Genomic DNA, 24,413 nt, shown 5'->3' with positions numbered 1-24,413 from the left:
TTCTGGGGGATGAGAATAACTCTGGGGCAAATTCAGCAAACATTGGGGTGAGGCTATCTGTAGGTGCCTCTGTCTCAGCCTGGGGGTTGCTACCCTCCCCTGGCTCTACTGGGAGGAGTAAGCCCTCAAACCTGGGGAAGTCCCTACCAATTAAGACAGGGTAGGGGAGCCCAGGGACCACCCCTGCAGTCACCCTGGTAGTATTCCCCTGGATCTCAAGCCGTACCGGGATTGTGGGGTAGAAATTTACGGTGCCATGAACACGTTACCCCTGTGGTTTTGGCCCGGGTTACTTGGTCTTGCCCCACCAACTTCCCCAAGACCAGTGTGACAGCACTCCTGGAATCTACTAATGCTATGGTTTCGATACCATTCATTTTTATTGGTCTTGTATACCCATGCGAGGTCATTACGACCCCTACCGGGCCGATTAGGCCACATTGCTCTCCGTGATCCCCCAGATTACATTGCATAGGCTCTTCCCTGTTGGGGCATATAGCAGCCCAATGCCCCAATTCCCCACACTTGTTAACACCGCCCCCTTATTCTGGTTGCCACCCTCTGCCTGGGGCTCTTTGGCTGCCCCCCACCCAGCCCTCTCTTTCCAAACCTCCAGGTCCCTTCTTGGCCTCAGGCCATTCCTCGGTGTCTTTCCTCCTAGTTATGGTTCGACAGTCCGGGGCCTTGGGTTTGGGACTGGCTTCCTGGTTTGCTGTGTCTCACCCCCTGGGGTCTGGAACAGTTCGCAGGCTGCCAGCTGTCTTTCCACAAGGGAGACCAACTCATCATAGGTGGAGGGGTCATTCTGGCCAACCCAAGCCCATAGGCCTGGTGGTAGCCCCCTCCTATACTGGTCCAGTACCAGGAGCTCCATCATCTTCTCAGAGCTGAGGGCCTCAGGGCGCAGCCATTTCCGAGTCAGGTGGATCAGGTCAAACAATTTCGATCTGGGTGTCTTGTCCTCCGTATACTTCCACCCATGGAACCTCTGGGCTCGCAATGCAGTCGTTAATCCAGATCTGCCCAGGATCTCTGCCTTCAGTTGCGGGTAATCTGCTGCAGTCTCCATGGCCATATCGTAGACTACCTTCTGGGCCTCCCCACACAGGAACGGGGCGAGGATACCAGACCTCTGATCTTGGGGCCAGGCCTCCCACAGGGCTGCTCTTTCAAAAGCCAGGAGGTATGCCTCCACATCATCCTCCCGTGTCATTTTCTGTAGGCAGTAGCTGGGCCGTATGGTCTGGGTCCCGTCGCAGTTGTGGTTCAGCTCCATAAGGGCCTTCCTCTGGTTCACCAGCTCTTGCAGCAGGGCTCGGTCCTGGGCAGCCTGACTCATCAACAGATGATTAGTCTCCTGCTGCATCTGAGTCGCCTCCTGTTGGGCGGTTGCTTGGACCCGGGTAGCCTCCTGCTGGGCTGCGGTGGCTTGTATTAGGGCATTGACCACGTCATCCATCTTAGGGATGGGAGGATTTTGGCTAATCCTGGTTTAAGTCCCCAGCGCATAGATCCCACTGCTAACACCACGTGTGGCAAATTGCCAGCACTACTATCATGAATCTCCCGTTTTCTCTTCTTGGGGGGGGGGGAGGATTCAGGGCACCATTTCTTGCCCCTTAACTGGGGTATTAACTGCCACTAGTGTCCTAGGGGAGGGGAGTGGAGAGGGAGAGACCCGGGCCCGCCCTCTACTCCAGGTCCCAGTCCAGGGGCCCTAGGGATAGCAGTAAACCGCTTGAACTAGCAGTTCCTTCCCCTGGGCTACTTCCCTTTCCTGCCCTTCAGCTTGTGGGGCTTCCTGCCATCCCTCTGCACAAACCAGGTGTCCCTTTACCTAGGGTCTTAGTCTTCTTAACCCACCACAGCACTTCTCCAAACTCTCCTGTGCTTCCCTCCAAACTGCTCTCTACTCCAACACCAATCCACTCTGCTTCAGCTCCTCCTCTTGTTTGATTGAAGCAGGGGGGGTTTATCAAGTGACTGGCTTCAGGTGCTCCAGTTTGTTTCAGGTGCTTTAATCTATAGCAAACTTTCTTCCCTCTACAGGGAAGAAGGCTCTGCTGCTGCCCTCTGGCCATGCTGTATCACAAAAGACAGAACACAAACATGGCCCTTCCTCCAAAGAGTTGACAATCGAAGTCACTGGCAGGTTCACCCCAGATAGCTGAAAAGAAAGTGCTTCCTTCCCCGGCCTTAAGAGATGTGATGCAGTTAATGTGTCCTTGACATTTCAGGATTTTAAAGATTATCACCAGCACCTTGAGTTGAACCCAGGAGGGAGAGAGAGAAACAATACAAAGACCTGATCATGAGTGTTGTGTTCGCAGGTCTCCTCTGGTTGGGCAGAAGACAGTTATATTTTGCTCGAGCTGAAGCTTCAAGGTGGTCTTAGATGTTAGGCCTAAGTATGGGTTATTACCATAGTGTAGTCTGGAGGTGCAAAGGTGTTACTGGCTGGGAAGAATTCTGCATTAGAAGTGGGTGATCAGACTCCTCACAAGCCACAGATGATTAAAATAAATGTGTTGCAGCTGTAACCTGAAAAACCAGGATCAGCGACTGATCCATTAGGAGCTTAATTTAGAAAACATTGACAAGAGGCAGGCATGCATTGTCAGGAGATGATGCAGGTGATGCCTTTGCCCAGTCCATTAAATGCTTCTTCATGCCCACAAGAATCTCTTCTGTTTTAGCTGGTGCAAGTTACATTCATTCTGAATCTCAGCCTGTCCATTTTCCTTCCAGTCAGTCGCAGACTTGGGCTAATGAAACTGTTAGTCAGTGGAAGACAGACACAGAACTCTGTGTTGGTCAGTATTTATTATATCTGCAAAACATCTTGGAATCAACCCATACATGTTGAACAGGAAAGGTGACAAGGTGGGAACCCTGAAGGATGCAGCAGTTGAGAGCTTTCGAGAAGGATGAAAGTGGGGAAGGAGAAAACTCAATGAATGGCCATTCTGAACACATCTGTAAGACCCTATAGACAAATCAAGGGAACCAAAAGCAGCCGATAGTTCTAAAAAAGAATCATGGCCTTTACCCTGTTCATCACTATAGGGATGTAATTAACCATCAGTATCTATAGAGACTTGGTTTAGAGAAACAGTATTCTGCATAAAAATGTTAGTATGCTAAGTGACACTTGCGTCTCTTCTTGCTCTTCAGTTGGCAGAGACCGCAAATGCCATAGAGAACAGATTTTGGAGGTGAAGAGTGCCTTGTGCCACACTCTACATCGATTACTGCATCCTCCCTGGCCTTGGTCGATACTTGAAAGGCCAGATCTTCAGCCAGTGGAAATTGATGTAGCTGCATTGACTTAAAAAACCTGACCCAAAGTGTATGTGGTTTCTGGAAGGAGAATTGCCTCTTCGAATGGATATTTGCTACTATCTTGCTCTCCCTAGCTGACAGACTTGTTTTCCTCACTGGGTATGCCTGCACTTGGAGCTGGGGTGCCATTCCCTGCCCATGTAGGCATACTTGCACTGGCTCCCATCAAACTGGCATGCTAAAAATAGTAGCGTGGCTTCTCCTCTGACATAGCTACTGCCGTTTGTTGGGGGTGGTTTAATATCAATAGGGGAGCGCTTTCCCATTGACATAGAGTGGCGACTCAAGAGATCTTACAGCTGCATCAGTACAGGTCTCTAGTGTAGACATAGCCTTAATGTTCAGTTCTTCCACAATAAGAGACTTCTGTTTAATAACAGATACTTTATTTGTGTTGTGTTCCTAAGTAAGAGGCACTTGAGGAAACCTCAGGGTCACTGGGACCTTCACACTAATCAATTTCAACATTCACAAAGAGGTTAGTTCAGTGGGTCTTTAAATACTTCCTTGGCAGTGATAGTATCTAGGCTCCCTGAGGACAGGCCATATGCATGACTTCCCTTGTGGGTTTGGAGATTCAGGTCAACTTTGTTGTGAGGTTTGATCATCTTATGAGTTTCAAATCAGGAATTATTTTGCACCTACATCATCAGCAGAGCTGATCTATTTCTTTGCTATTTCCAGTAACTAATGAATCCTATTGATCTGGGGGACTAGATACTATACTATATTTGATGCTGTGTTGTATCTGTAAATCCAAGGAGAGTGCTGATCAGCTGTTAGAGAAGTCTCTCAGCTTCCTTGCCCCTCTCTTATAGCTCTGTATTTGTTTCTTATGCCTGGGGTCTGTTGGTAATTCTCCATGTTTTTTTTCATGAGTAATATTCGCCACGGTAGATGGAGAGAGCCATTATAATAGACACCACATTCTTTTAGACTCTTTGAATTGACACCCATTGGGTGCGCTATAAAATGGTTCTGTGGAACATATTTGCTGCTTAATATATGGAAGTATTAATACTGATTTACACAAGTATGACATCATTCAGCCAAGTGTTTCAATTTGTCAGGCATCTATGAAAAGAGTACTCCGGGCTCCATTGTGAGCTGCAGAACATCCCCGCACAGGGGAGTAAGATGCCATAAGGCACTCCCTTACCCATGCTATCCACATCACAGATGTGTACTCAAGGGGAGAACTGCTGGCACTGGGTTGCTACTCCCCACTCCTCCCGCAATCATGTGGGTCTGCTCTTCGACAACACACCATCTGTGCAGCTGAGCTGGTTTGGAAGAAAGTGAGCTGAACCAGGAAAAAATGCTAGCACAGCTTACTTTCCCCTCTGGAGTGAGGGGAGGCAGGCACTGAATTGTGCCTGCAAGTCTTGCAAATTGCAAGGTGCCAAACCACCAGTCTTATGTCATTTATCAGTCACCACTTTCTAATTACTGTTTATTCTGATAATATCTTGACAATTTCATCAAGCTCCCCTGTTCAGTGTCCATATAATGATGGTACTAAAACAAATAACTCTGCCCCCTTCAACTTATAGAGCTGGCTGCATTGTCAGTATGTACATTTCTGTTATAGTAAAAGCTTTTTTTTCTGTTTAGGAACAATTTATAGCTTCCAATTCCTTCGTTGTTGTTGTTGTTGGATTTTGTTTTAGACAAAGGTATTTCAAGTTAATATTAGAAAATTGAGATAACCTTGCATAATTTTGTAATAAATGAATTCACTTTCTCTTCCCAGGTATGAATGCTGCAGTACGTGCAGTAGTGCGTATGGGAATCTACGTAGAAGCTAAAGTATATTTTATCTATGAGGTTAGTTTTCCTATTGTATTCAGTCTGTATTTGATTTTTGAATGTGTATGTCCTTGTTCTTGTGGAATTTCACATGGACTTTAATGGTGTAAAAACTCAAAATGTTACACATGGTGTTCCTTATTGTTACACCAAAAGCCTTTTTTACCCATGAAAGGTAATTTATCTGGTAATGACCAAGAGATGATATTCTAATTAAAATAGAAGTTTGAGTTCTGGTTCCAGACCTTTTCTGCATATAAGAGCAAGGGGTTGGGAATATTTAGAAGACTTAGCTGTGGTAGTTGATGGGATCAGGCCTTGCATTATGCAGCAATGACCTGTCTATCTATACCTGAATACCTTCTGTAAGGTATTCATCTAGCGCCACTCCCCCCCACCCCCTTTACTCTAGTATGAGCACCTTACAACTTTTGAGGTATTTATTCTGGCAATACCCCTGTGAGGCAGGAAAGTAGTGTTATTCCCAGTTTACAGATAGGGAACTGAGGCACAGAAAGATTACGTGACAGGAGTAGTCTGCAGCTGGTTCTATAGCCGCTGGACAGTCTTTCCTATTCTGCAAACTAAAGGGAGCAGTTGACAGGCTACACAATGAAGTCCTATCCACTTCTTTCCAAATATCAGAAATATTGTGTCTGTGATTGATGAATATGTAAGTGAAGTTACATTCAAATTGCATGGGATATGGAAATTTGAAAGACATATACGTGTACATCAAAAGGAGAAAACTATTTATGTAAATGTTACAGGAAAATGCCAATATTGTACTCTGATTTAATAAAGAGATACATTTTAACTTTAAAGTATGTGAATATTGGAATACAGTAAACCTTTTAAACAGAGGGCCCATTTGTATTGTATGTTGGCATTATATCAGTTCTCCTTTAGAAGCCTTTAGCTTTTAAAAGTAAAGCAATCATGGGATAACATGGGCAGTCCTCTCATGGATCAGTAACTGGTTAAAAGACAGAAAACGAAGGGTAGGAATAAATGGTCAGTTTTTAGAATGGAGGGAGGTAAGTAGTTGTGTTTCCCAGGGATCTGTACTGGGACCAGTGTTGTTTAGCTTATTCATAAATGATCTGGAAAAAGGGGTAAACAGTGAGATAGCAAAATTTTGCAGATGTACAAAATTATTCAAGATAGTTAAGTCCAAAGCAGACTACGAAGAGTTACAGACTCACAAAACTGGGTGACTGGGCAACAAAATAGCAGATGAAATTCAGTGTTGATAAATGCAAAGTAATGAACATTGGAAAACATAATCCCAACTATACATGCAAAATGATGGGGTCTAAATGAGCTGTTACCACTCAAGAAAGATCTTGGCGTCATTGTGGACAGTTCCCTGAAACCATCCACTGAATGCGCTGCAAGAGTTAAAAAAGCGAACAGAATGTTAGAAACAATTAGGAAAGGGATAGATCAGTGGCTTTCAACCTTTTTTCATTTGTGGACCCCTAAAAAATTGAAAAGGAGGTGTGGACTCCTTTGGAAATCTATTGTCTGTGTATATAGTTGAATTCTGTTCAGTCAGTTTTCAGTCTAAGTGTTCCACAGATCGCTTAGACATAGTCCGTGAACCCCCAAGGGAGTCCATGGACCACAGGTTGAAAACCACTGGGATAGATAAAAAGACAGACAATATCATAATACTTCTGTGTAAATCGATGGTTTTGCCCATACCTTGAATACTGCGTGCAGTTCTGATCACCTCATCTCAAAAGCAGATCTATTAGAATTGGAAAAGGTACAGAGAAGGACAACAAAACGAATAAGGGTAGGGAACAGCTTCCATATGAGGAGAGATTAAAAAAGACTGGGACTGTTCAGCTGGGAAAAGAGAGGACTAAGAGGGGATAGGATGGAGATCTATAAAATGGTGACTGGTATGGAGAAAGTGAATAAGCTACTGTTGTTTACTCCTTCACATAATACAAGAACCAGGGGTCATCCAATGAAATGAATAGATAGCAGATTTAAAACAAACAAAATAAAGTACTTATTCATACAATGCACAGCCCATGGAACTCATTGGCAAGGGGTGTTGCGAAGGCCAAAACTATAACAGGGTTCAAAAACGAACTAGATAAATTCCTGGAGATTAGGTCCATCAATGGCTGTTAGCCAAGATGGTCAGGTATGCAACCCTTGCACTAGCTGTTCCAAGCCTCTGAGTGCCAGAAGCTGGGAGTGGGTGACAGGGGATGGATTACTTGATGATTGCCTGTTCTGGTCGTTCTCTCCAGAGCACCTGGCATTGGCCACTGTCAGAAGACAGGATACTGGGCTAGATGGATCATTGGTCCGACCTAGTATGGCTGTTCTTCTGTTCTTATGTTTTAGAAGTTTATAAACCAAAATAAACATTTTACCTAGGCTAAAATGTGGGATGCAGTTTTGCTAATTAAAGGTGATTTTAGTTTGTCATATAAACCAAATTTAATTATAAAAGTGCTAGAAAATACAGCATTTGTTAGTTTGTATTTACCTAACACACTGTTTATATTTTTAAACTTGATTATTTATTCATTTTCATCCATATCTGTTTATACTCGGAGTTCAGACACTAGAGCTATAAAACACATTGTAAAGGAGTTTTTTTGTTTGTTTGTTTTTGCTTTTGTTTTTTAATGTAAGCTATTCCTAATGCTGGGCACATTAAGCTGTAAAAGTTACTTGGCATAAGGCATTCACTGAAGTTTGTATAGTAACATAAGCAACATATACATTTATATGTGTTTCAGAATAATGTGTACATATGGTTTATCCAATAGTCTGTGGCAGTTTTAAAAAGGACATGAGTTTAGGGTTGAAAGAAAAAATAACAACAGCTATTTGAAAAATAACCATCAAGCAAATTTTGGTATTTTGGACACTTCCAAGTTTTGTTTCAAAATGCAGAAATTAATTCGACTATGTTATGAAATATGATGTAGGTTATTCTGAGGCTAAATATGGTAAAAGCTTTCCACAATTTTAGCTTGCAAGAAAGACAGCCAAAGAACTTCTTACTCTGCCCCCTCAAAATCTAAACCCTTGTCAGAAGGACTACAAATTAGCTGTGAGTTGCAAGGGGATTCTAGGAATTGGCAAGCTAGTGAGCACACCACGTATTCAGACGTTGGTTGTTGTGGCAGCGCAGCACAAAAGATTTCTGGAGCACAGTGCTCTGCTTATTTGCATACCAATTCTCTTTTTGTAATAGGAAAATATTAATTCTACCCCTTCATTCCCTGCCCCTCCATGGTTTGAAATTAATATGTCTGCAATCTGCATGGTTTGCTACCCCTATTGTATGACTTAATGGATGACTGGCAGTGAAGTATGGATTGGGTCCTGCATCATGATGATATGGGGAAGTGAGAGTGGACAGACGTTGGGGTTGGAGCCTTAGGGACAGATCCTTGGGTGCAGCCAAAATACACAGAGTGCAAATCAAGAAGCCGTATGCAAAGATGGCTTAAAGCTCCTGTGTTACTGTCCTGCCCTGGTGCGTCTGTGTACATGGACTATATGGCTGTTCTCTTTACCCTGTGGTAGAGCAGTGTGAAGGATTCTCTTACTCAAGCCAGGCTACAGCGGTCATAAAGGGTCCAAAATGCAGCTGAGGATCAGTGTGATGTATGGATGTTGAGCTGCACACTCTTTTCCCTGCTGCAGGGAGTATAGAAGTAAGGGCCTGGCACGTAAGACCCCCCCATGTCATGTCTGTGCGTCTGGAGGATCATCCTCACACTGGGAAGTAAAAAATTCACCCTCTTCCTGACTTTGTTTACCCTTAAATTAATAGGATAAGTGTTCAGTTCAAGCCTTCTCAGTCTTGGCTGCTACTGGAGTTCCTACCTCAGGACTGCTCACATTCATTCACTTTCCATGCCTTTCCAAGACTAACCTGTTCTTAAATTGACCAGAAATGTTGAAATACGTCTTTATATGACATTCTGGAGTGCAATCCAGACCAGTGAGGCGTTATGTCACCCTTGCCCTGCAGCTTGGGGTGCCTCACAGTGCTTTCCTGCTATAGCTCCCAACCTGGACTTCTCACAAACAGTATGCAGGCTACACTCTGAGTGTTTGTGTATAGCCACAGCCCGGGTCCAGCAACCCTGGCCCCAGCAGCTTGTCAGCAAACACCAGCTACTCTCGGACTTCCAGCAGCCTTGAGTTCCACTTGCAGGTGACCCCAACACATGCCCAGTCCCAAATTTCCCACCCAAAAAGTATAATCTGCACTGTCCAGCCCTCTTCTGGACAGTGCAGTTATATTAGGTTTGTTTCCCATCTAAGGGGATCAATAAACAACAGTTTGCTACTCTAAATGGAGTTACCCACACAATTCAGTTTAAACATAACACTGGATTAGTTTTGATTAATGAATAAAACAAGCTTATTTAACTTCAAGGAGATACGTTTTAAGCGAGTACCCGTATAAGGCATTAAAGTCGGAAATGGTTACAAGAGAAATAAAGATAAAATGCTTCCTAAACTTAACAAACAAGATTTGGTTCAAGGTGAACTTCTTACCATATGCTTACAGCAACAGGGCTGACCAAACTTCAGGTCAGGATCTCTCCCCAAAGTCAAATGGGCAGGTTTCTTTTGCCTTCTTTGGTGAAAGAGTGAGAGATGGATAGGAAGAGATAACTTGGAGCGGTTTTGCCCCTTACTTTTATAGTTCAGTCACCCTTTGAAATGCATTTTCTTGAGGACAAGCCCTCGGTAAAATTCATTCAAACAATAAAAGAGGGCGGTGAAAGATTTTGCACCCTGTTTCTTTTCACCTCTGTTTGCTGAAATGCAGATTTTCCTTGTCTTCTGTCTTCCCCCTCTTGTTGTCTGAAGACACTGTTATATGTTACAACTTATACGTAAATTGAGTTAAACACTCATTCCTTAGTTTAAGACCTGCTTGACCAGTCCTGCCTAATCAGGGCTAGTGGGTTTGAACATGTGCAACTAATATTCTTCAGGGGGAATTCATAACTTTGCATATAATGTTGCCACACACATTTCATTATGATATTATTGACCAGCAAGTTATTAGTTTTCCAGTGATACCTCGCAAGGCATATTTTATACAAAAATTATTACAATGGTATGTAGGGTGTGAATACAGGGATGCATTCTGTCATACTTTAGTAGACCACTTAATACTCTCAAATATGTAACTGTTGATATTCTGCAATTTTTAGCTTTGTTAATGCTTTCCAGGATAAGGCAAATTGGGGATAATCACAGATTAATTACTACAGTTTGAAGACATGAATCTGTAGAAGTTGCGTGAGGTGAATATTGATGTACAATGGAGTTACTGTAGCAGAGCAGGGATTCCAACAGAGAGTAACATTCTATCTTGTTTACACTTGTGTAGGTCTGGAACACAGGAGCATATGGTTCGTTGTGAGTAGGGGACATGCCTGTGAGAGAGAAATCTGCTTCTAGTTCAACCCTTTCAACATTACACTGTAGGCAGTCACCAGTTATTCTTCTTTGATTTGGGTGTTGATTAATCACGCAGTCGTTTTTCTTTCATGGGTGCATACAAATGCCTTAGAAATATGCGGTTTGCAGTATTGTTGTAACCATGTTGGTGCCAGAGAAAGACAAAGGGTGGGGGGAGGTAATATTTTTTATTGGACCAAATTCTGTGGGTGGAAGAGACAAGCTTCCAAGCTGCACAGAGCTGTTCTTCAGGTCTGGAAAAGGTAACCACAGTGTCACAGCTAAATACAAGATCATTAAACATACGAGGTTAATGCGTGTTGCAAGAAACCACTTAAAATGAAGTGGTCAATTAGCACTGCTACAGTCCATAGAACAAAGAAGGGCTAGTAGATTACCAATTGTTGTAAAGAGCCATAAAACCAGTGTCTCTGTTGAGACTATGATTTTTAGTGTCTAGGAAAGTTATGAGTTTAAGTTCTCCTGCTTGTATTTTGAAAGCTTGCATTTTGATGGTTTCTTTTGAGGATGAGTACTGCTAGGTCAGCTTGTATTGTGAAAAATGTTCGCCTATGGGTGATAGGGTGTTTTTGTCTTTTATCATTTTTCTGGATGAGCTCATTAAAGAGCACAGTGATTGTCTAGTTTTACCCACATAGCTGTTAGGACATTTGATGCACTGGATGAGGTACACCACATGTCATGATAGACACATGTAGGGGTATTGATCATTATAACAGAGAGATGTCTGTAGGTTTTCCATCTGTTTTTCTGGCAGTATGTGGTACCTCTCTGAATTGGTGTGTTCTAGCCTCTGGGGAGCTTCTGATGTTGAGCTTGGAGATGTTGGGGGGTCTTTGGAAGACTAGAAGAGGGGTTTTGGGAAAAATTTCTTTCAGGGTATGATCCACATCAAGTAAGGGTTATAATTGTTTGATGATACCCCATGTAGGTTCCAGTTTGAGGAGTGTGATCAGTGGTTGTTTGTTTTTGTATTGAAGCAAGTTCTCTCGGGTTATTTGGGTGGCCTGTTCCATGATGTGATCAACCTCTCTGGTGGAGTGAAGCTGCTCTGGGAGGTTACAAAACAAAACAAAAACACCACCAAAAACCTGAGGGTTAAAAATATTTCTGTTTAGAGCCAATTGGTGAAATTAAAGGCCTTGAAATTTTCAGCCTGACCTATTAAAGTTGATGAGCCAAAGGCAGTCCATCCCATAAATGCTTCCTCTGATGCCACATAAAATTGTTTCATCCTCTTTACTAGTTTCTTCTGCAGGGTCAAGAACTCTGCAGTTGTGGCAAAAAGTAGCCCCACATTCAGGCAAAATGTAGCTGTAATGGGCACAGCTTTGAACTGGGCAAGAACAAACTGGCTGTGGAATAGGATTGAGCTCCTTTATAGCAGCATGTTTATTTATGGAGATGTTTTACTATATGGGTAAACAGATATTAATTTAATGAGCCCTATACAATTCTTTGAAGTACTTTGTGCTGCTTGATAATAACCCAAAGGAAAATGGACCCCAGAGTATAAGGAAAATTAGCAGTTGTTATAGAATAATGAATAAGAGCACAATTTTGATCCCCCAAAAGCAAGGGCGTTTGGAAACTCCTAAATTGTTGATTTTAGTCCTGGAAGCTATATTCTAAATTTGCAGTAAAGGAATATGAGAATTCAGGGTTCAAGTATCTGGGAATACTCCCCCTAACAATTCTGTCATCCTTAAGGATTGACTAGACATGAACATTAATCTGGAATAAAATAGGGTGTAAATTTAAAGCAGATTAATTATTCCTGATTAACTTCCAGTGTAGACACCCAAATTCTGGAATAAGACTGTCTTATTCTGAATTAGTGTAATGCACTTCCAGAGTGGATTAGCTAATGTGGAATAAGGCAATTTTATTGCAGGATAAGAGTGTCCACTCTTGGAGTTAATCTGGAATAGCCTTTACTCATGTTGAGTAGTATGTTGGTTTGCAAGCAAACCCATCGCTCATGGAGTAAAGTACTACTCAGTATGGGTACCCGCTGTACTATATGTTAACATATAGTCAGTCACCACCTGGATTGATACCAGAAGAGCATTCTGTCCTCACAGAAAGTATTAATACTGCTGAGTTTATTTTTATCAAGGTGTGAAAGCTCTAGCTCCGAGAGATAGAAATATATTTAAAAATACCATATTGTTTCTGGAGGCTAGGTTAATATTTCACCTCTGAACTCCAGGAATTAAATTTGGTATAATCACTACTTGGAGATGAGTGATAATTAGTGGTTCTCATTTTGGACTCAATCCTGTTAGGTATTGAGTTCATAATGAGAGGTACTAAGGTTTTTAAACCCTCATAATCCCTTTTAAACCTTATGACAGCATCTTACAGGATTGGACATGTAGTCCCTGGTGGATGTTTGCCCATCACTAAACCACAGAATTTTACATAATTCATCTTGATTGGTAGTCTACTTCTGACAGGCTAGAAGTGAAAACACAGGGGTGTACACTGGCAGAACTCTGTGGGAAAACTTCCACAGTGGGTGCTATGCTATGTTTTATGGACTTAATACTCAGTGAAATTGGTTCCTCACTTTCTTGAACACTAGCATTCAGCAAGTGAACCACTAATTAAATAAAAAAGAATATCTAAATAGAAAAAAAAATAGCCTGGTATAATAGTAATTCAGCAGGAGTTGCTAACTCGTTTGTTCTTTTCTAAATACTTTTGTCTGCCCCTTCCTGCTTGCTTTGTATCAAATGCAGCTGTTCTGTTGGGGCAAAGGCTCTGTTTTGATGGTCCACCCTCTGAGACTGATAGAGGCTGATAGTTTTAGATGTGTCTGAGATAGAGCAGTCTGTTGGATTCTATTTGGTCTTGTGGGACACTATAAGAATCCGGTGTCCACACCTACGTATATGGTGGCTCCCAAAGGCCAACTTCCTCATCTTTTTCCTTGCTGCTACTGCTGCTATTGTTTGTTTGTATTGTGGAAGCACCTAGGAGCCCCATAGTCCTAGGTGTTGAAGGCCTGGGGTTGGGGAGGGTTCTATCCAACAGAGGGGTCAGTACTCATGGGGTGTAGCCTTCTGCTTCCTGCTTGCATAGTCCCCACTGGCCTCCTCAGCAGAGGAGAGTAACTGCTGCTAGGTAGCTTGTTCAGCTGCAGCTTTGGGGAAGTGATATGGGCAGAAAGCCAACATGGAGCCCCAGCAGCCAAGAGTGCCCCTCCTGCATGGAGCCCCACCTGCTTCCCCTGCTGGGCAGATCCCCCTCCTCACCCTGATCCCTCACTGCAGCCCCGTTGGGACTTTGCAACCGACAGTTTTGAAACCTCTGCTCTAGTTCAAACAGAAATTAATTCAGGGAGGTTCTATGGCCTGTCTTATAGAGGAGTTCACACCAGATGAGCATAATGGCCTCATCTAGCCTTATAAAATATGAATTTATGCATGAAGGAAGATAGTTTGAGCACCAGTGGGGAAAGACCCTTTTGTCCCATATTTATTGTGACATAAAGAATATTTTGGGCTCTTTGCTTTCTGATCAAGGGACCTCTTCTGGTTCGTGAATAACTTGTTGAAACCTTCTTGTCTCCAGTTGGACTGCAGCTGAGCATTTCTTGCTGTGAGGAGATTTGATGCACTTTACTCAGATTCAAATGTAAAGCATCAAAATTAAAAGTCTAAATTAATTCACACTGAGGAAAACCTGGTTTTGTGGGGTGTGTGTGTGTGTGTATGTGCATGTATGCATGTGTATTCACACATGCATTTTTCCAGTATTCTGCTTACCTTGGAGGGAAATGTGTTACCAAATACTTCAGTTTCTAGAGACCTTTTTTAGATGTATCCTAAGAGTAAGTAAAACATAGAAAAATCACAGAAATTAGCATCTGAAAGACCTTTCATGAAGCCTGTCTATTCCTTTACCCACTGCATGATTGCACCTAAAATATATTTATTTCTCCAGTATACTTTGGGAAGAAGCTTCTACCACTTCCCTTTTGAGCCTATGCCATAAACCATTTGAGACTTCCCTTCAGAGAATTCACAGTCACTCAGGATGATACTCATAATATTTTACACAGTATATAGTTTCTTCTTACTGATTTTATCTTATTACTCCTTTGGGTCACTCTAAGTACTTTTTTCTCCATCTGTAACCTTTTATGCCCATTAAACATTGGTAGGCTTATCAGGTTCCCTGAGTAATCACTTAGTGAAACAAAAAATATTTATGCTTTTGATCTTTCCTCATTATTAATCCCTCCAGCTCATAATCAGTCATTTCTGTTGTTCTCTGAACTCCCTCCAATTTACAGCCCCAATTTTTTAGTATTCAGATTCCCCAGACTGAGAGGTGCAATCCTGCCAGAGCCCTATAGAGAAGGACCATTAACTCTTCGCTCTATAGCATGATTACTCTGCACATGCAGCCACAAGCCACTTTGCCCAATTTTGTTACCATATTGGACTGCATCCATTTTTAATTTAATGTCCACAAGGTTGAATAGCAGCTCTAAATTTCTTTCCTCTCAGATATACTAGCTTGTATTGTTCCAGATTAAATTATATTTTATTTCATTCCTCTCACCATCTTTTGCAGCACTTCCCAATAAATTAGAATCTGCAAATGTCAGTATCCTGTTGTTAATACTACATAGTGAATTAATGAAGCCAGATTATCACTGAGCCCCACAGCTTCCCACTAGACATCTTTCCTCTTCTCATCATGATACATTGCCTTTTAACCGTATCCAATGATTTTCCCAGCCAATTTGAATTAGGTTTTGAGGCGCAGTTTTAAATGCTTTACCAAAATCCAGGTGCATTGCCTCCGCTACATTTCCTTCACCATTAGTTGTGTAAAAAAGAGCGTCTGACCCCATTTGTTCTTTGTAATCCAATTTTGCTTGTTGCTTTTGATTCTGTTTTGCTCTGAGATGTTTCAAGATTTTCCCCATTACTTTAAAATGTATTTAAATAATGCTTTCTAAATAATAAATGTCACAATTACTTTTCTCTCCTTTGTGGAGACCATAAACACACTTCCTTTCCCCTTGGTCTGTCCCCAGTACTTCATGGTTCTTCAAAAATAATAGAATGTGTAACCTTTAATGCACAGCAGATATATTGCCATTCCCTTAGACTAGCTATCTATGTATATCCCATACTGGCACTTCTCTGAAGCCACTTTTCTTCAGAATCTCACCTTTAATTTTTATAAGTAAGTCTCTAGATGTCATGGTTGTGAAGAAATCTTCAAAAAAAAATATGAACTGAATGTAACTGATGCAGAGATGAGCCTTCAGAGAGGCTGGAACACTAGCTGTGAGAGGCATGAACCACACCATTCATCTTAGTGGAGGGTTAACTCAGCAATCCGGTGAGAGTTATTTAATTGTCAGTATTGTTAACTTTTTCATCCTTTATGTAAAAAAATGAGACGGAGGGTCACAGATCCTCAGAGTTTATTGAGAGCGATGACTCGTGTCAGTGCCACAAGTAGTGGTTTTTGGGAGATACCACCAAGCCTCATGAGCCAACAGGGCCTATGGGTACATTCATGTACCTCAAGGGGGGAGCTTAAGAAGCCCATTAGAACCAAGTGGCACATACGATCATATTGTGAACATCAACACAATTTACTGTGAATAGTGTATAATTTTTGTGGTTCATGTCAGTGGGGCTAAAGTTGTGGGTGGAGCTTGGGAGAGTACTACTGTCTAAAATATATACATATATATATATATATATATATATATACACACATATATAAAAATAAATGTACAACATGACCATCACCCCAGTAGTAAAATACTATGCAGAATGACATGTCACGTTTTCTAAAATACGTTTCTCTTGTCTCAGGGTTACCAAGGTATGGTTGATGGAGGTGACAACATTGTTGAAGTGTCATGGGAAAGTGTTTCAAGCATCTTGCAAGTGGTAAGTATGGTGAACAACCGAAAACAAAGCAAAACCCTCATTTGAAATCATTAACCAGAATTTTTAAACTTAAAGATTAAGGCCAAGAATTTCAAAAGTAGTCAGTGAGGTTGACTGGCTCCATTTTGGGCATCCAACTTCAAACTCTTGTTGACAGTGCCTGATTTTCAGATAATCGCTGCTCAGCACCTTCCAGAAATCAAATCTCTATGAGGTATGTCATGCTGGGCACCTAGAAACAGTAACCCCTTTTGAAAATGTAGGTCCTAGGTTTTCAAAATTGGGTGCCCGAAGTTAGGCTGCTAAATGCATGTTTAGGCATACACATTAATCAGGAGTGGCAGAATTGGGCCCAAGAAGTTTAAAACAATGTCATATTAGTACTGTAGTAGGGAAATGCTGTGTTTTATGTGATGCCATGGAAGCTGTTCACCAATAAAATAAACATTTACATTTTTAAAATTTATATGCAAAACAGTTGCTAAAAAATGAACCATTATATGTGGAGGCTAGTGCACATACCTGGTGGGCTCCTATAACCAGATCATTGTGCAAAACAAGATTGTGCTGTAGTTACCTCTCTGCAGTATTTCTTCTTCACAAAATAGCTCTCATTTTCACTAACACATAAAAGAAAGGTAGGATGTTACTTGCAGGCCTTTCTGTTCTTTTCTATCCTATTCTAATTTTTTTTTGCATAAATAAGTATTTTTTCAGGAATGGGTAATTTTTTTTTCTACTTGTTTCATAGTTCTGTTTCTGAATAGAGACACCCACTGTTAGTAGCAAATGGGTCACATGCTTCTTTCACTTAACACAGTCTCTTGCCTATTATCATGTCTGATGTTTCTAGTGTGAGTCATTTTACACATTGTTTCCATTATGGCTGGTTACTTTTAGAACCACTTCAAGAGTGTGTGTGTGTGCCTCACTCTCATTCATGGAGTCAGGTTTCCCAGCTCTCTTCTTCCTCACTTTCATCTTCCCATTATCAGCTTGTTGTGACTTTCAACACATATGGGCAGTGCCACGAAATGGTTTAGAACAGGAAGTGCTCAATGGTGAGGCAGACTGTTTTAGATGGCAATACAAACTGTATAAATTCCAAGCTCAAATTTGGGTTGGGCCTGGCTCAGATTTCTTGTTTTTACTCTACATAGGAAATGATTATGAAACACTGAAGTGATAATCTCCAAATCTTCTGCTAGGAAAAAAGAAAAGCTTCTGCATTATGTCAATGTTACTTTCTAGTATACATTAGAAATACAGTAAAACTACAATCAAGGACAGTAAGCTTGTATAAAAGACAAAATGATGATTATATATTTTCTGTGAAGCTTGCTGACAGATTCTGAACAAATTTTAAACAACTAACAAAATTTTCCAAAAGCCAGGACTTGATGTTCAACTACCCAGACATCTGTTGGGAAAACAATACAGCCGGGCACAGATTATCCAACAAATTCTTGGAATGCATTGGAGACACATTTTATTACAGAAGGTGGAGAAAGTGACTAGGGGAGAGTCTATTCTAGATTTGATTCTGACAAACAGGGAGGAACTGGTTTTAGAATTTGAAGGTGGAAGGCAGCTTGGGTAAAAGTGTCCATGAAATGATAAGAGTTCATGATCTAAAGAATAGTAAGAGGGAAAATAGCACAATAAAAATAATGGAATTTCAAGAAGGCAGACGTTAGCAAACTTAGAGAATTGGTAACAAAGCTCCCATGGGAATGAATTCTAATGGAAAAAAGAATTCTGGAGAATTGGCAGTTTTTTAAAGAGATATTATTAAGGACACGAGCAAACTATTCCAATGCATTTGAAAGAGGAAGCATGGTAAGACACCACCTTGGGTTAACCAGCAGATCTTTAATGACCTGATACTCCAAAAAGAGTTATATTAAAAAGTAGAAACTAGGTCATATTACAAAGAATGACTATAAATAAAACCAACACAAGCAGATAGGGACAAAATTTGAAAGACCAAGGCATAAAGGGTAGCAAGAAAACATTTTACAAATACAATAGAAGCAAAAGGAAGAGCAAGGACAAAGTAGGCTCATTACTCAATGAGGAGGGAAAGACAATAACAGAAAAAGCAGCAATGGCTGAAGTGTTATATGCCTTTTTTGTGTCAGTTTTCACCGAAAAGGTTAGCAGTAATCGGATGACTAACATAGTGAACGCCAGTATAAATGGGGGAGGATCTGAGGCTAAAATAGGGAAAGAACAAGTTAAGGATGTCTTCAAGTCCGCAGAGCTTGATGAAATACATTCTAGAATACTTAAGGAACTAGCTGAAGAGATCTCTGAGCCATTAGCGATTAACTTTGAGAAAGTCTGGAGGATGAGAGAGATTCCAGGGAACTAGGAAAGGGGAAATATAGTACCTATCTATTAAAAAGGGAATAAGGACAACCCAGGGAATTATAGATCAGTCATCTTAACTTTGGTACTCAGAAAGATAATGGAGCAAATTATCAAACAATCAGTTTATAAGCGCCTAGAATAAAATAAAGTGATAAGTAACAGACAATATGGATTTGTCAAGAAAAATCATGTCAAACCAACTTAATAGCCTTATTTGACATGGTAACAAACCTTGTGGATTGAGGGGAAGCAATAGATATGATATAACTCAACTTTAGTAAGGCTTTTGATACAGACGCACATACCTTTTCATAAACATGGTAGAGAAATATATCCTAGATGAACCTACTGTAAGGTGGGCACACAATAGGTTGGAAAAGCGTACTCAGAGTGTAGTTATTAATGCTTCACAATCAGACTGGAAGGACATAACAAGTGGGTCCCTCAGGGATCTATCCTGGGTCCAGTTCTATTCAAAATGATTTGGATAATGTCACAGAATACACTTATAAAGTTTGTGGATGATACCATGCTGGGAGGGATTGCAAGCGCTGTAAAGGACAAATCTTGACAAACTGGAGAAATGGCCTGAAATACATAGGATGTAATTCAATAAGGACGCATGCAAAATTCTCCACTTAGGAAGAAACAATCAATTGCGCAAATACAAAATGGGACAGGACTTCCAAGCAGGGTGTACTGCAGAAAAGGATCTGAGGGTTATAATGGATCACAAACTAAATACGAGTCAACAATGTAACACTGTTGTAAAAAAAAGCAAACCTCACTCTGGAATGTATTAGCAGAAGTGTTGTAAGTAAGACACGAGAAGTAATTCTTCCACTGCTCTCAACACTGATAAGACGGAGTATTGTGTCCAGTTCTGGGTGCCACATTTCAGGAAAGATGTGGACAAATTGGAGAAAGTCTAGATGAGCAACAAAAACAATTAAGGGTCTAGAAAACATGACTTGCAAGGAAAGATTGAAAAAAATGGGTTTGTTTAATCTGGAGAAGAGAAGACTGAAGGGAGACAGGATAACAGTCTGCAAGTATGTATCTACCACACTTGTTTCCTGCCTCATTGCCTGATATACATGTGCCATAGTTTTTAGAATGTAATTTTCCTAGAGGTTTGGATAACTCTCTATTATTTTCTAGTGTACTCCCATACTCTTTTTTGTTAATATTTTCTTAATTAACTAATCAACATAAAAAGAATTAGCATTTAACATAAAATATGACAAAGATAAATTAAAACTGATTTATTTCCTTTTTCCAGGGAGGGACAGTTATTGGTAGCGCACGCTGCAAAGAATTTCGTACCCGGGAAGGCCGTTTGAAGGCAGCTTTCAACTTGATTCAGCGTGGAATCACTAACCTTTGTGTGATTGGTGGTGATGGTAGTTTAACAGGTGCTAATCTCTTTCGTGAAGAATGGAGTGGACTTCTAGAGGAACTGGCACAAAGTGGTAAGTTTGCATCTCTGTGGACATGCAGAACACTTAGATCTTCCTCAACTGATGAAAGAAAATTATGTGTTATTATTACACAGAAAAATTACATTCAAAGAACGTTATTTAGGTTGCAAAGTCAAGCACATGACAATTAGGAAATGCTAGATTTATGATAGTTTACACATAACTTTTCAGTCCCTTTGTGCATCCATCCTGTGCTCTCAATGAGTCAGAGTTCCTGTGGGGGAAAAAAAATAGCACAGGATCATGTAATTAAAGACTATCGTAATGCATACACAAAAGGGGCCAAATTAAAGTTGCAAAGTGTAACAGTGTGGCTTACCCCATGGGCTGAAGAACCTGGGTCTAAGCCATCCCGATTACAGATTGATCCATACCTTACTCCTGAGGGCATTCTGTACCAAAAAATTAAAAATACTGTGCATGGTATTTTAAAATTCTGCAAAATTCTTGCAAATTTTATTTGTCAAATAAATGTGGAGGCTCCAGTCTGGCATTGGGGAACACAGGCCACTGGCTGCACAGAGGTGGGAGATCACTGTGCAGCTTCCCCTCAGGACACAGACTCAGCGGTGAGGGTGCACCCAACCCTGACACCAGCTGGGTCTTCCTCAGTCCAGCCCCCTGCCCCACAGTGATTTAAATCTCTGCCGGCTTCCTGGGCACCCGAAACATACTGCTGGGGAGGGTCATATGACCGCTCTTGTGGCTTCCCTTTGCTCCCCCATCAGAAAGTCATTTTTCTACAGGGAAGTAAAGAAATCTGTGGAGGACATAAATTCTGCGCATGCACAGTGGAGCAGTATTCCCCCAGGAGTAACACCTGAGGGAATCAGGCAATTCACTATAAAGAGCAGAAGGTGGCTGCAGTAAGTGGGGAAGCCCAAGGAATTGCAGCTATGCTCATGGACATTTCAGGGAGAAAAAGGGCTACTGCTGGATCATGACACCAGGGAGCTTGGAGGGTAAAGCCCAGTGAGAAGGAGGCTCCTGAGGGGCAAGAAACTTTAACTACATTTGGGACTGGACGTCAGAGCCCCAGCGAGGGAGATCTGGGAGGACTGGTTGGGGGGTCATATTGGTATGAAAGAAAAGTTCTGGGAATGAGAGAAAATTCACAGCAGAGTGAATGAATGGATGTTTTCTTTGTGTTGTTGGAATGAATTTTAGTTTGGGGCTCTGGGTTACTGTAAACTGGTCCTTGTATTAAATTAGCCCCAGCCAGGGATACTGTTAATCAGAGAAAGCCTCTGTGAGTTCTTAAAGGGCCCCACGGAGAGGGAAAAAAAGAGGTTAGAAGCTGCAGAGACATCACTGGCCACAAGGGGTGCTCAATAACACAGTAATACTTTTACACCAGAGGTGGGAAAACTATGGCCCGCGGGCCACATCCGGCCCGCGGGACCATCCTGCCCGGCCCCTGAGCTCCCGGCCTGGGAGACTAGCCCCCGGCCCCTCCCCTGCTGTCTCCCCTCCCCCACAGCCTCAGCTCACTGCGCCGCCAGCGCTCTGGCCCGCTGCTCCTGCCAGGCAGTGCGCCAACATGGCTGGCTCCATCCTGCCGCTGTGAGCAGCATGGTAAGGGGGCGAGGAACGGGAGGGGGAGGTTTGGATAGGGGGGTGGGGCAGTCAGGGGACAGGGAGCAGAGGGGGTTGGATAGGGGGTGGGGTCCCGGGTGGGTGGTTAGGGGATGGGGGTCCCAGGAGGGGGCGGTCAGGGGACAGGGAGCAGGGGGGGGTTGGATAGGGGGTGGCGTCCTTGGTGGGTGGTTAGGGGAGGGGGGTCCCAGGAGGGGGCGGTCAGGGGACAAGGAGCAGAGGGGGTTGGATAGGTTGGGGGTTCTGAGGGGGGCAGTCGGAGGTAGGAAGTGGGAGGGGGTGGATAGGGGGTGGGGGCCAGGCTGTTCGGGGAGGCACAGCCTTCTCTACCCGGCCCTCCATACAGTTTTGCAATTATGATGAGGCCCTCAGGCGAAAAAGTTTACCCACCCCTGTGTTACACACAGGAAACCATAAATATGGCATTTCCTAAGTTTTAAGTGCTTGACTTTGCATCCTAAATAACTTTATTTAATGTAGTCTTTATGTGTGTAACGTTCTAGAGTTTTAATTAAATGAAAAAAGGGTAAAACCAAGTTTTATGATGTGCAGTTTTAACCATCTCTCCATTATGAATCAACAGCAGGGTCTGAACCCTGGACCTCCAGCACTGCTACTTCTTGAAGTACCAGATTAACAACATTGACTGGCACCCAGAGAAGGCTGTTTTCCCTGAGGAGGGAGTGGGTTTCTGGATCTATGGGATTGTTGCGGGGAAGCCCAGTCTGGCCTGGAGTTCTCTCTCCCCCAATCCTAGAAGTGAGGGGTTCTCCTGTCCCATGTGTTACCCCAGAGGGATGACTGGCTTCTGGTACCATGTGGTAGATCTGTGGGTAGTTGGCCTCTCTCTCTCTCTCTCTCTCTTCCCCCCCCTTCCCCTTGCCCCCAACCTGGGAGTTGGGGCAGCTTCTGCCCCATGTGATTTCCCCCAAGGGTTGGCGGGGGGAATGATAAATAGTCAAATGGTTTATGAGCAGAGAAATCTGGTTCAGATCAGCTCTTTCCTCCCCACCTCTGCTTCACAGCTCCTTCAGCTCCTTGGTGCTGCTGGTTTGGGGCTAGCATGAGCTTGGGCTTGGGAATTGTCAGTGAGTTTTTTTGGCAGGGTGCCAGAATTTCCCGCAGTTATGTCTTCATTGCATTAGTTTGAGAGAGAAGTTTTCATGTGTGGATAGGGTAGTGGGTAGGGGCAACAACCAAAAAGAGCCAGAGTTATTTCTGCAGTGAAGACATATCCTGAGGAACATGTGAGAGAAAGTAATGGTGATTTTTAATATCTCAGCCAAATCTGAATGGAATTTCACAGGACAAAAAAGGCACTATGTATCCCGAGGGGAAACCCCTACCGAATATCCAGGCTTGCTACAAACAGTAGATTTATAAGAAACCTTTTTAAGGGATAGCGTTAGGCAACCTTTATATAGACTTTGCTACCACCTTCCTCTGTAATAATAGAAAATGTCCCAGCTATTATGTGTTGCTCAGTTGCACCAAAATGGTGCAGTGGACGTGGTTGCAGTGAGGTTGTCTCCTTGGTGTTATAAATTGCAGTTTATGTTTGTGTTGGCTCCAGTTCCCATTCCCTTAGTTCACTTCCTCTACTTTAGCCTCTATTTTTCTAAAAATAACTAATCTGAGATTGGAATTTAGTCTTAAACACGTGAATAATATACAATCTTTCAACTGAAGTCGCCGGAAATACTCAAGTGAGTAAAGCTACATACTTGTTTTCAGACTCAGCTCCAAGTGTATTGGGCTGTCACATCACATAATCGCTGAGCAACTTCTCAAAAAGATTCCCAGGAACTGAATGAACTATGCATTGCATAATACATTAGCAATGTTACATTTGTGCCCCTTTTGGATAGCCGTATTTTGGTCCTTAAATATTAGACTAAAAAAAAAAAAAATAAAACCCACCCTTTGATACCATATACTTTGCTAGCACAAATTAGAAATTTGTCTTTGGCAAAATTCTGTAACTTTCCTGCATGTAGAATTCTAAATGACTGGCTCAGTATTTTTTCATTGTAGTTTGAGAGAGACATGCTTAGATTTAGAATGTGGCTTCTCCATTCCCACTCACTCCTCAGTCATGAAACAATGTACTGGAGTCTTTCAGTCACACAGAAAGGGTTTTACCCAGCATTTCATGCTGGTGACCATATATTCCCCCTCGTTTTAGAATTTCCTGTCCACTGGGAACATGCTGAGTCACATCCACAGTTCAGTTTGCACCCCTTTACTTCACTCTGTCCCATACATTGAGAGCGTAATCTAAATGATGGGTTTTGGGTTTAGGGAGTGACAACCTCAAGGCTAGTTCTAAACTCCCTGAACAAATGCCCCAGCAAATCACTCAGTGGGATGAAGTGCTTTTGGTTTGTTCCAAAAG

General features: G+C 42.2%; 1 protein-coding gene across 7 annotated transcripts in view; it reads left to right on the top strand.

Moving 5' to 3' along the window:
* PFKP (phosphofructokinase, platelet) overlaps window positions 1-24,413 on the top strand; it is an 85,997-nt gene that overhangs the window by 12,430 nt on the left and 49,154 nt on the right. For all 7 annotated transcript variants that reach the window (XM_077808327.1, XM_077808330.1, XM_077808324.1 and 4 more), the window contains exons 2-4: window positions 5,096-5,169; window positions 16,491-16,568; window positions 20,224-20,413. In XM_077808327.1, coding sequence (XP_077664453.1) covers window positions 5,096-5,169; window positions 16,491-16,568; window positions 20,224-20,413 — 342 coding nt within the window. The remainder of the gene's footprint in view (window positions 1-5,095; window positions 5,170-16,490; window positions 16,569-20,223; window positions 20,414-24,413) is intronic.

The sequence above is a fragment of the Eretmochelys imbricata genome, chromosome 2, assembly GCF_965152235.1.
Source record: "Eretmochelys imbricata isolate rEreImb1 chromosome 2, rEreImb1.hap1, whole genome shotgun sequence".
In the NCBI taxonomy this organism is placed as follows: Eukaryota; Metazoa; Chordata; order Testudines; family Cheloniidae; genus Eretmochelys; species Eretmochelys imbricata.
The sequence above is the reverse complement of the archived record's forward strand: the minus strand, read 5'-3'. Positions and strand labels throughout refer to the sequence as shown.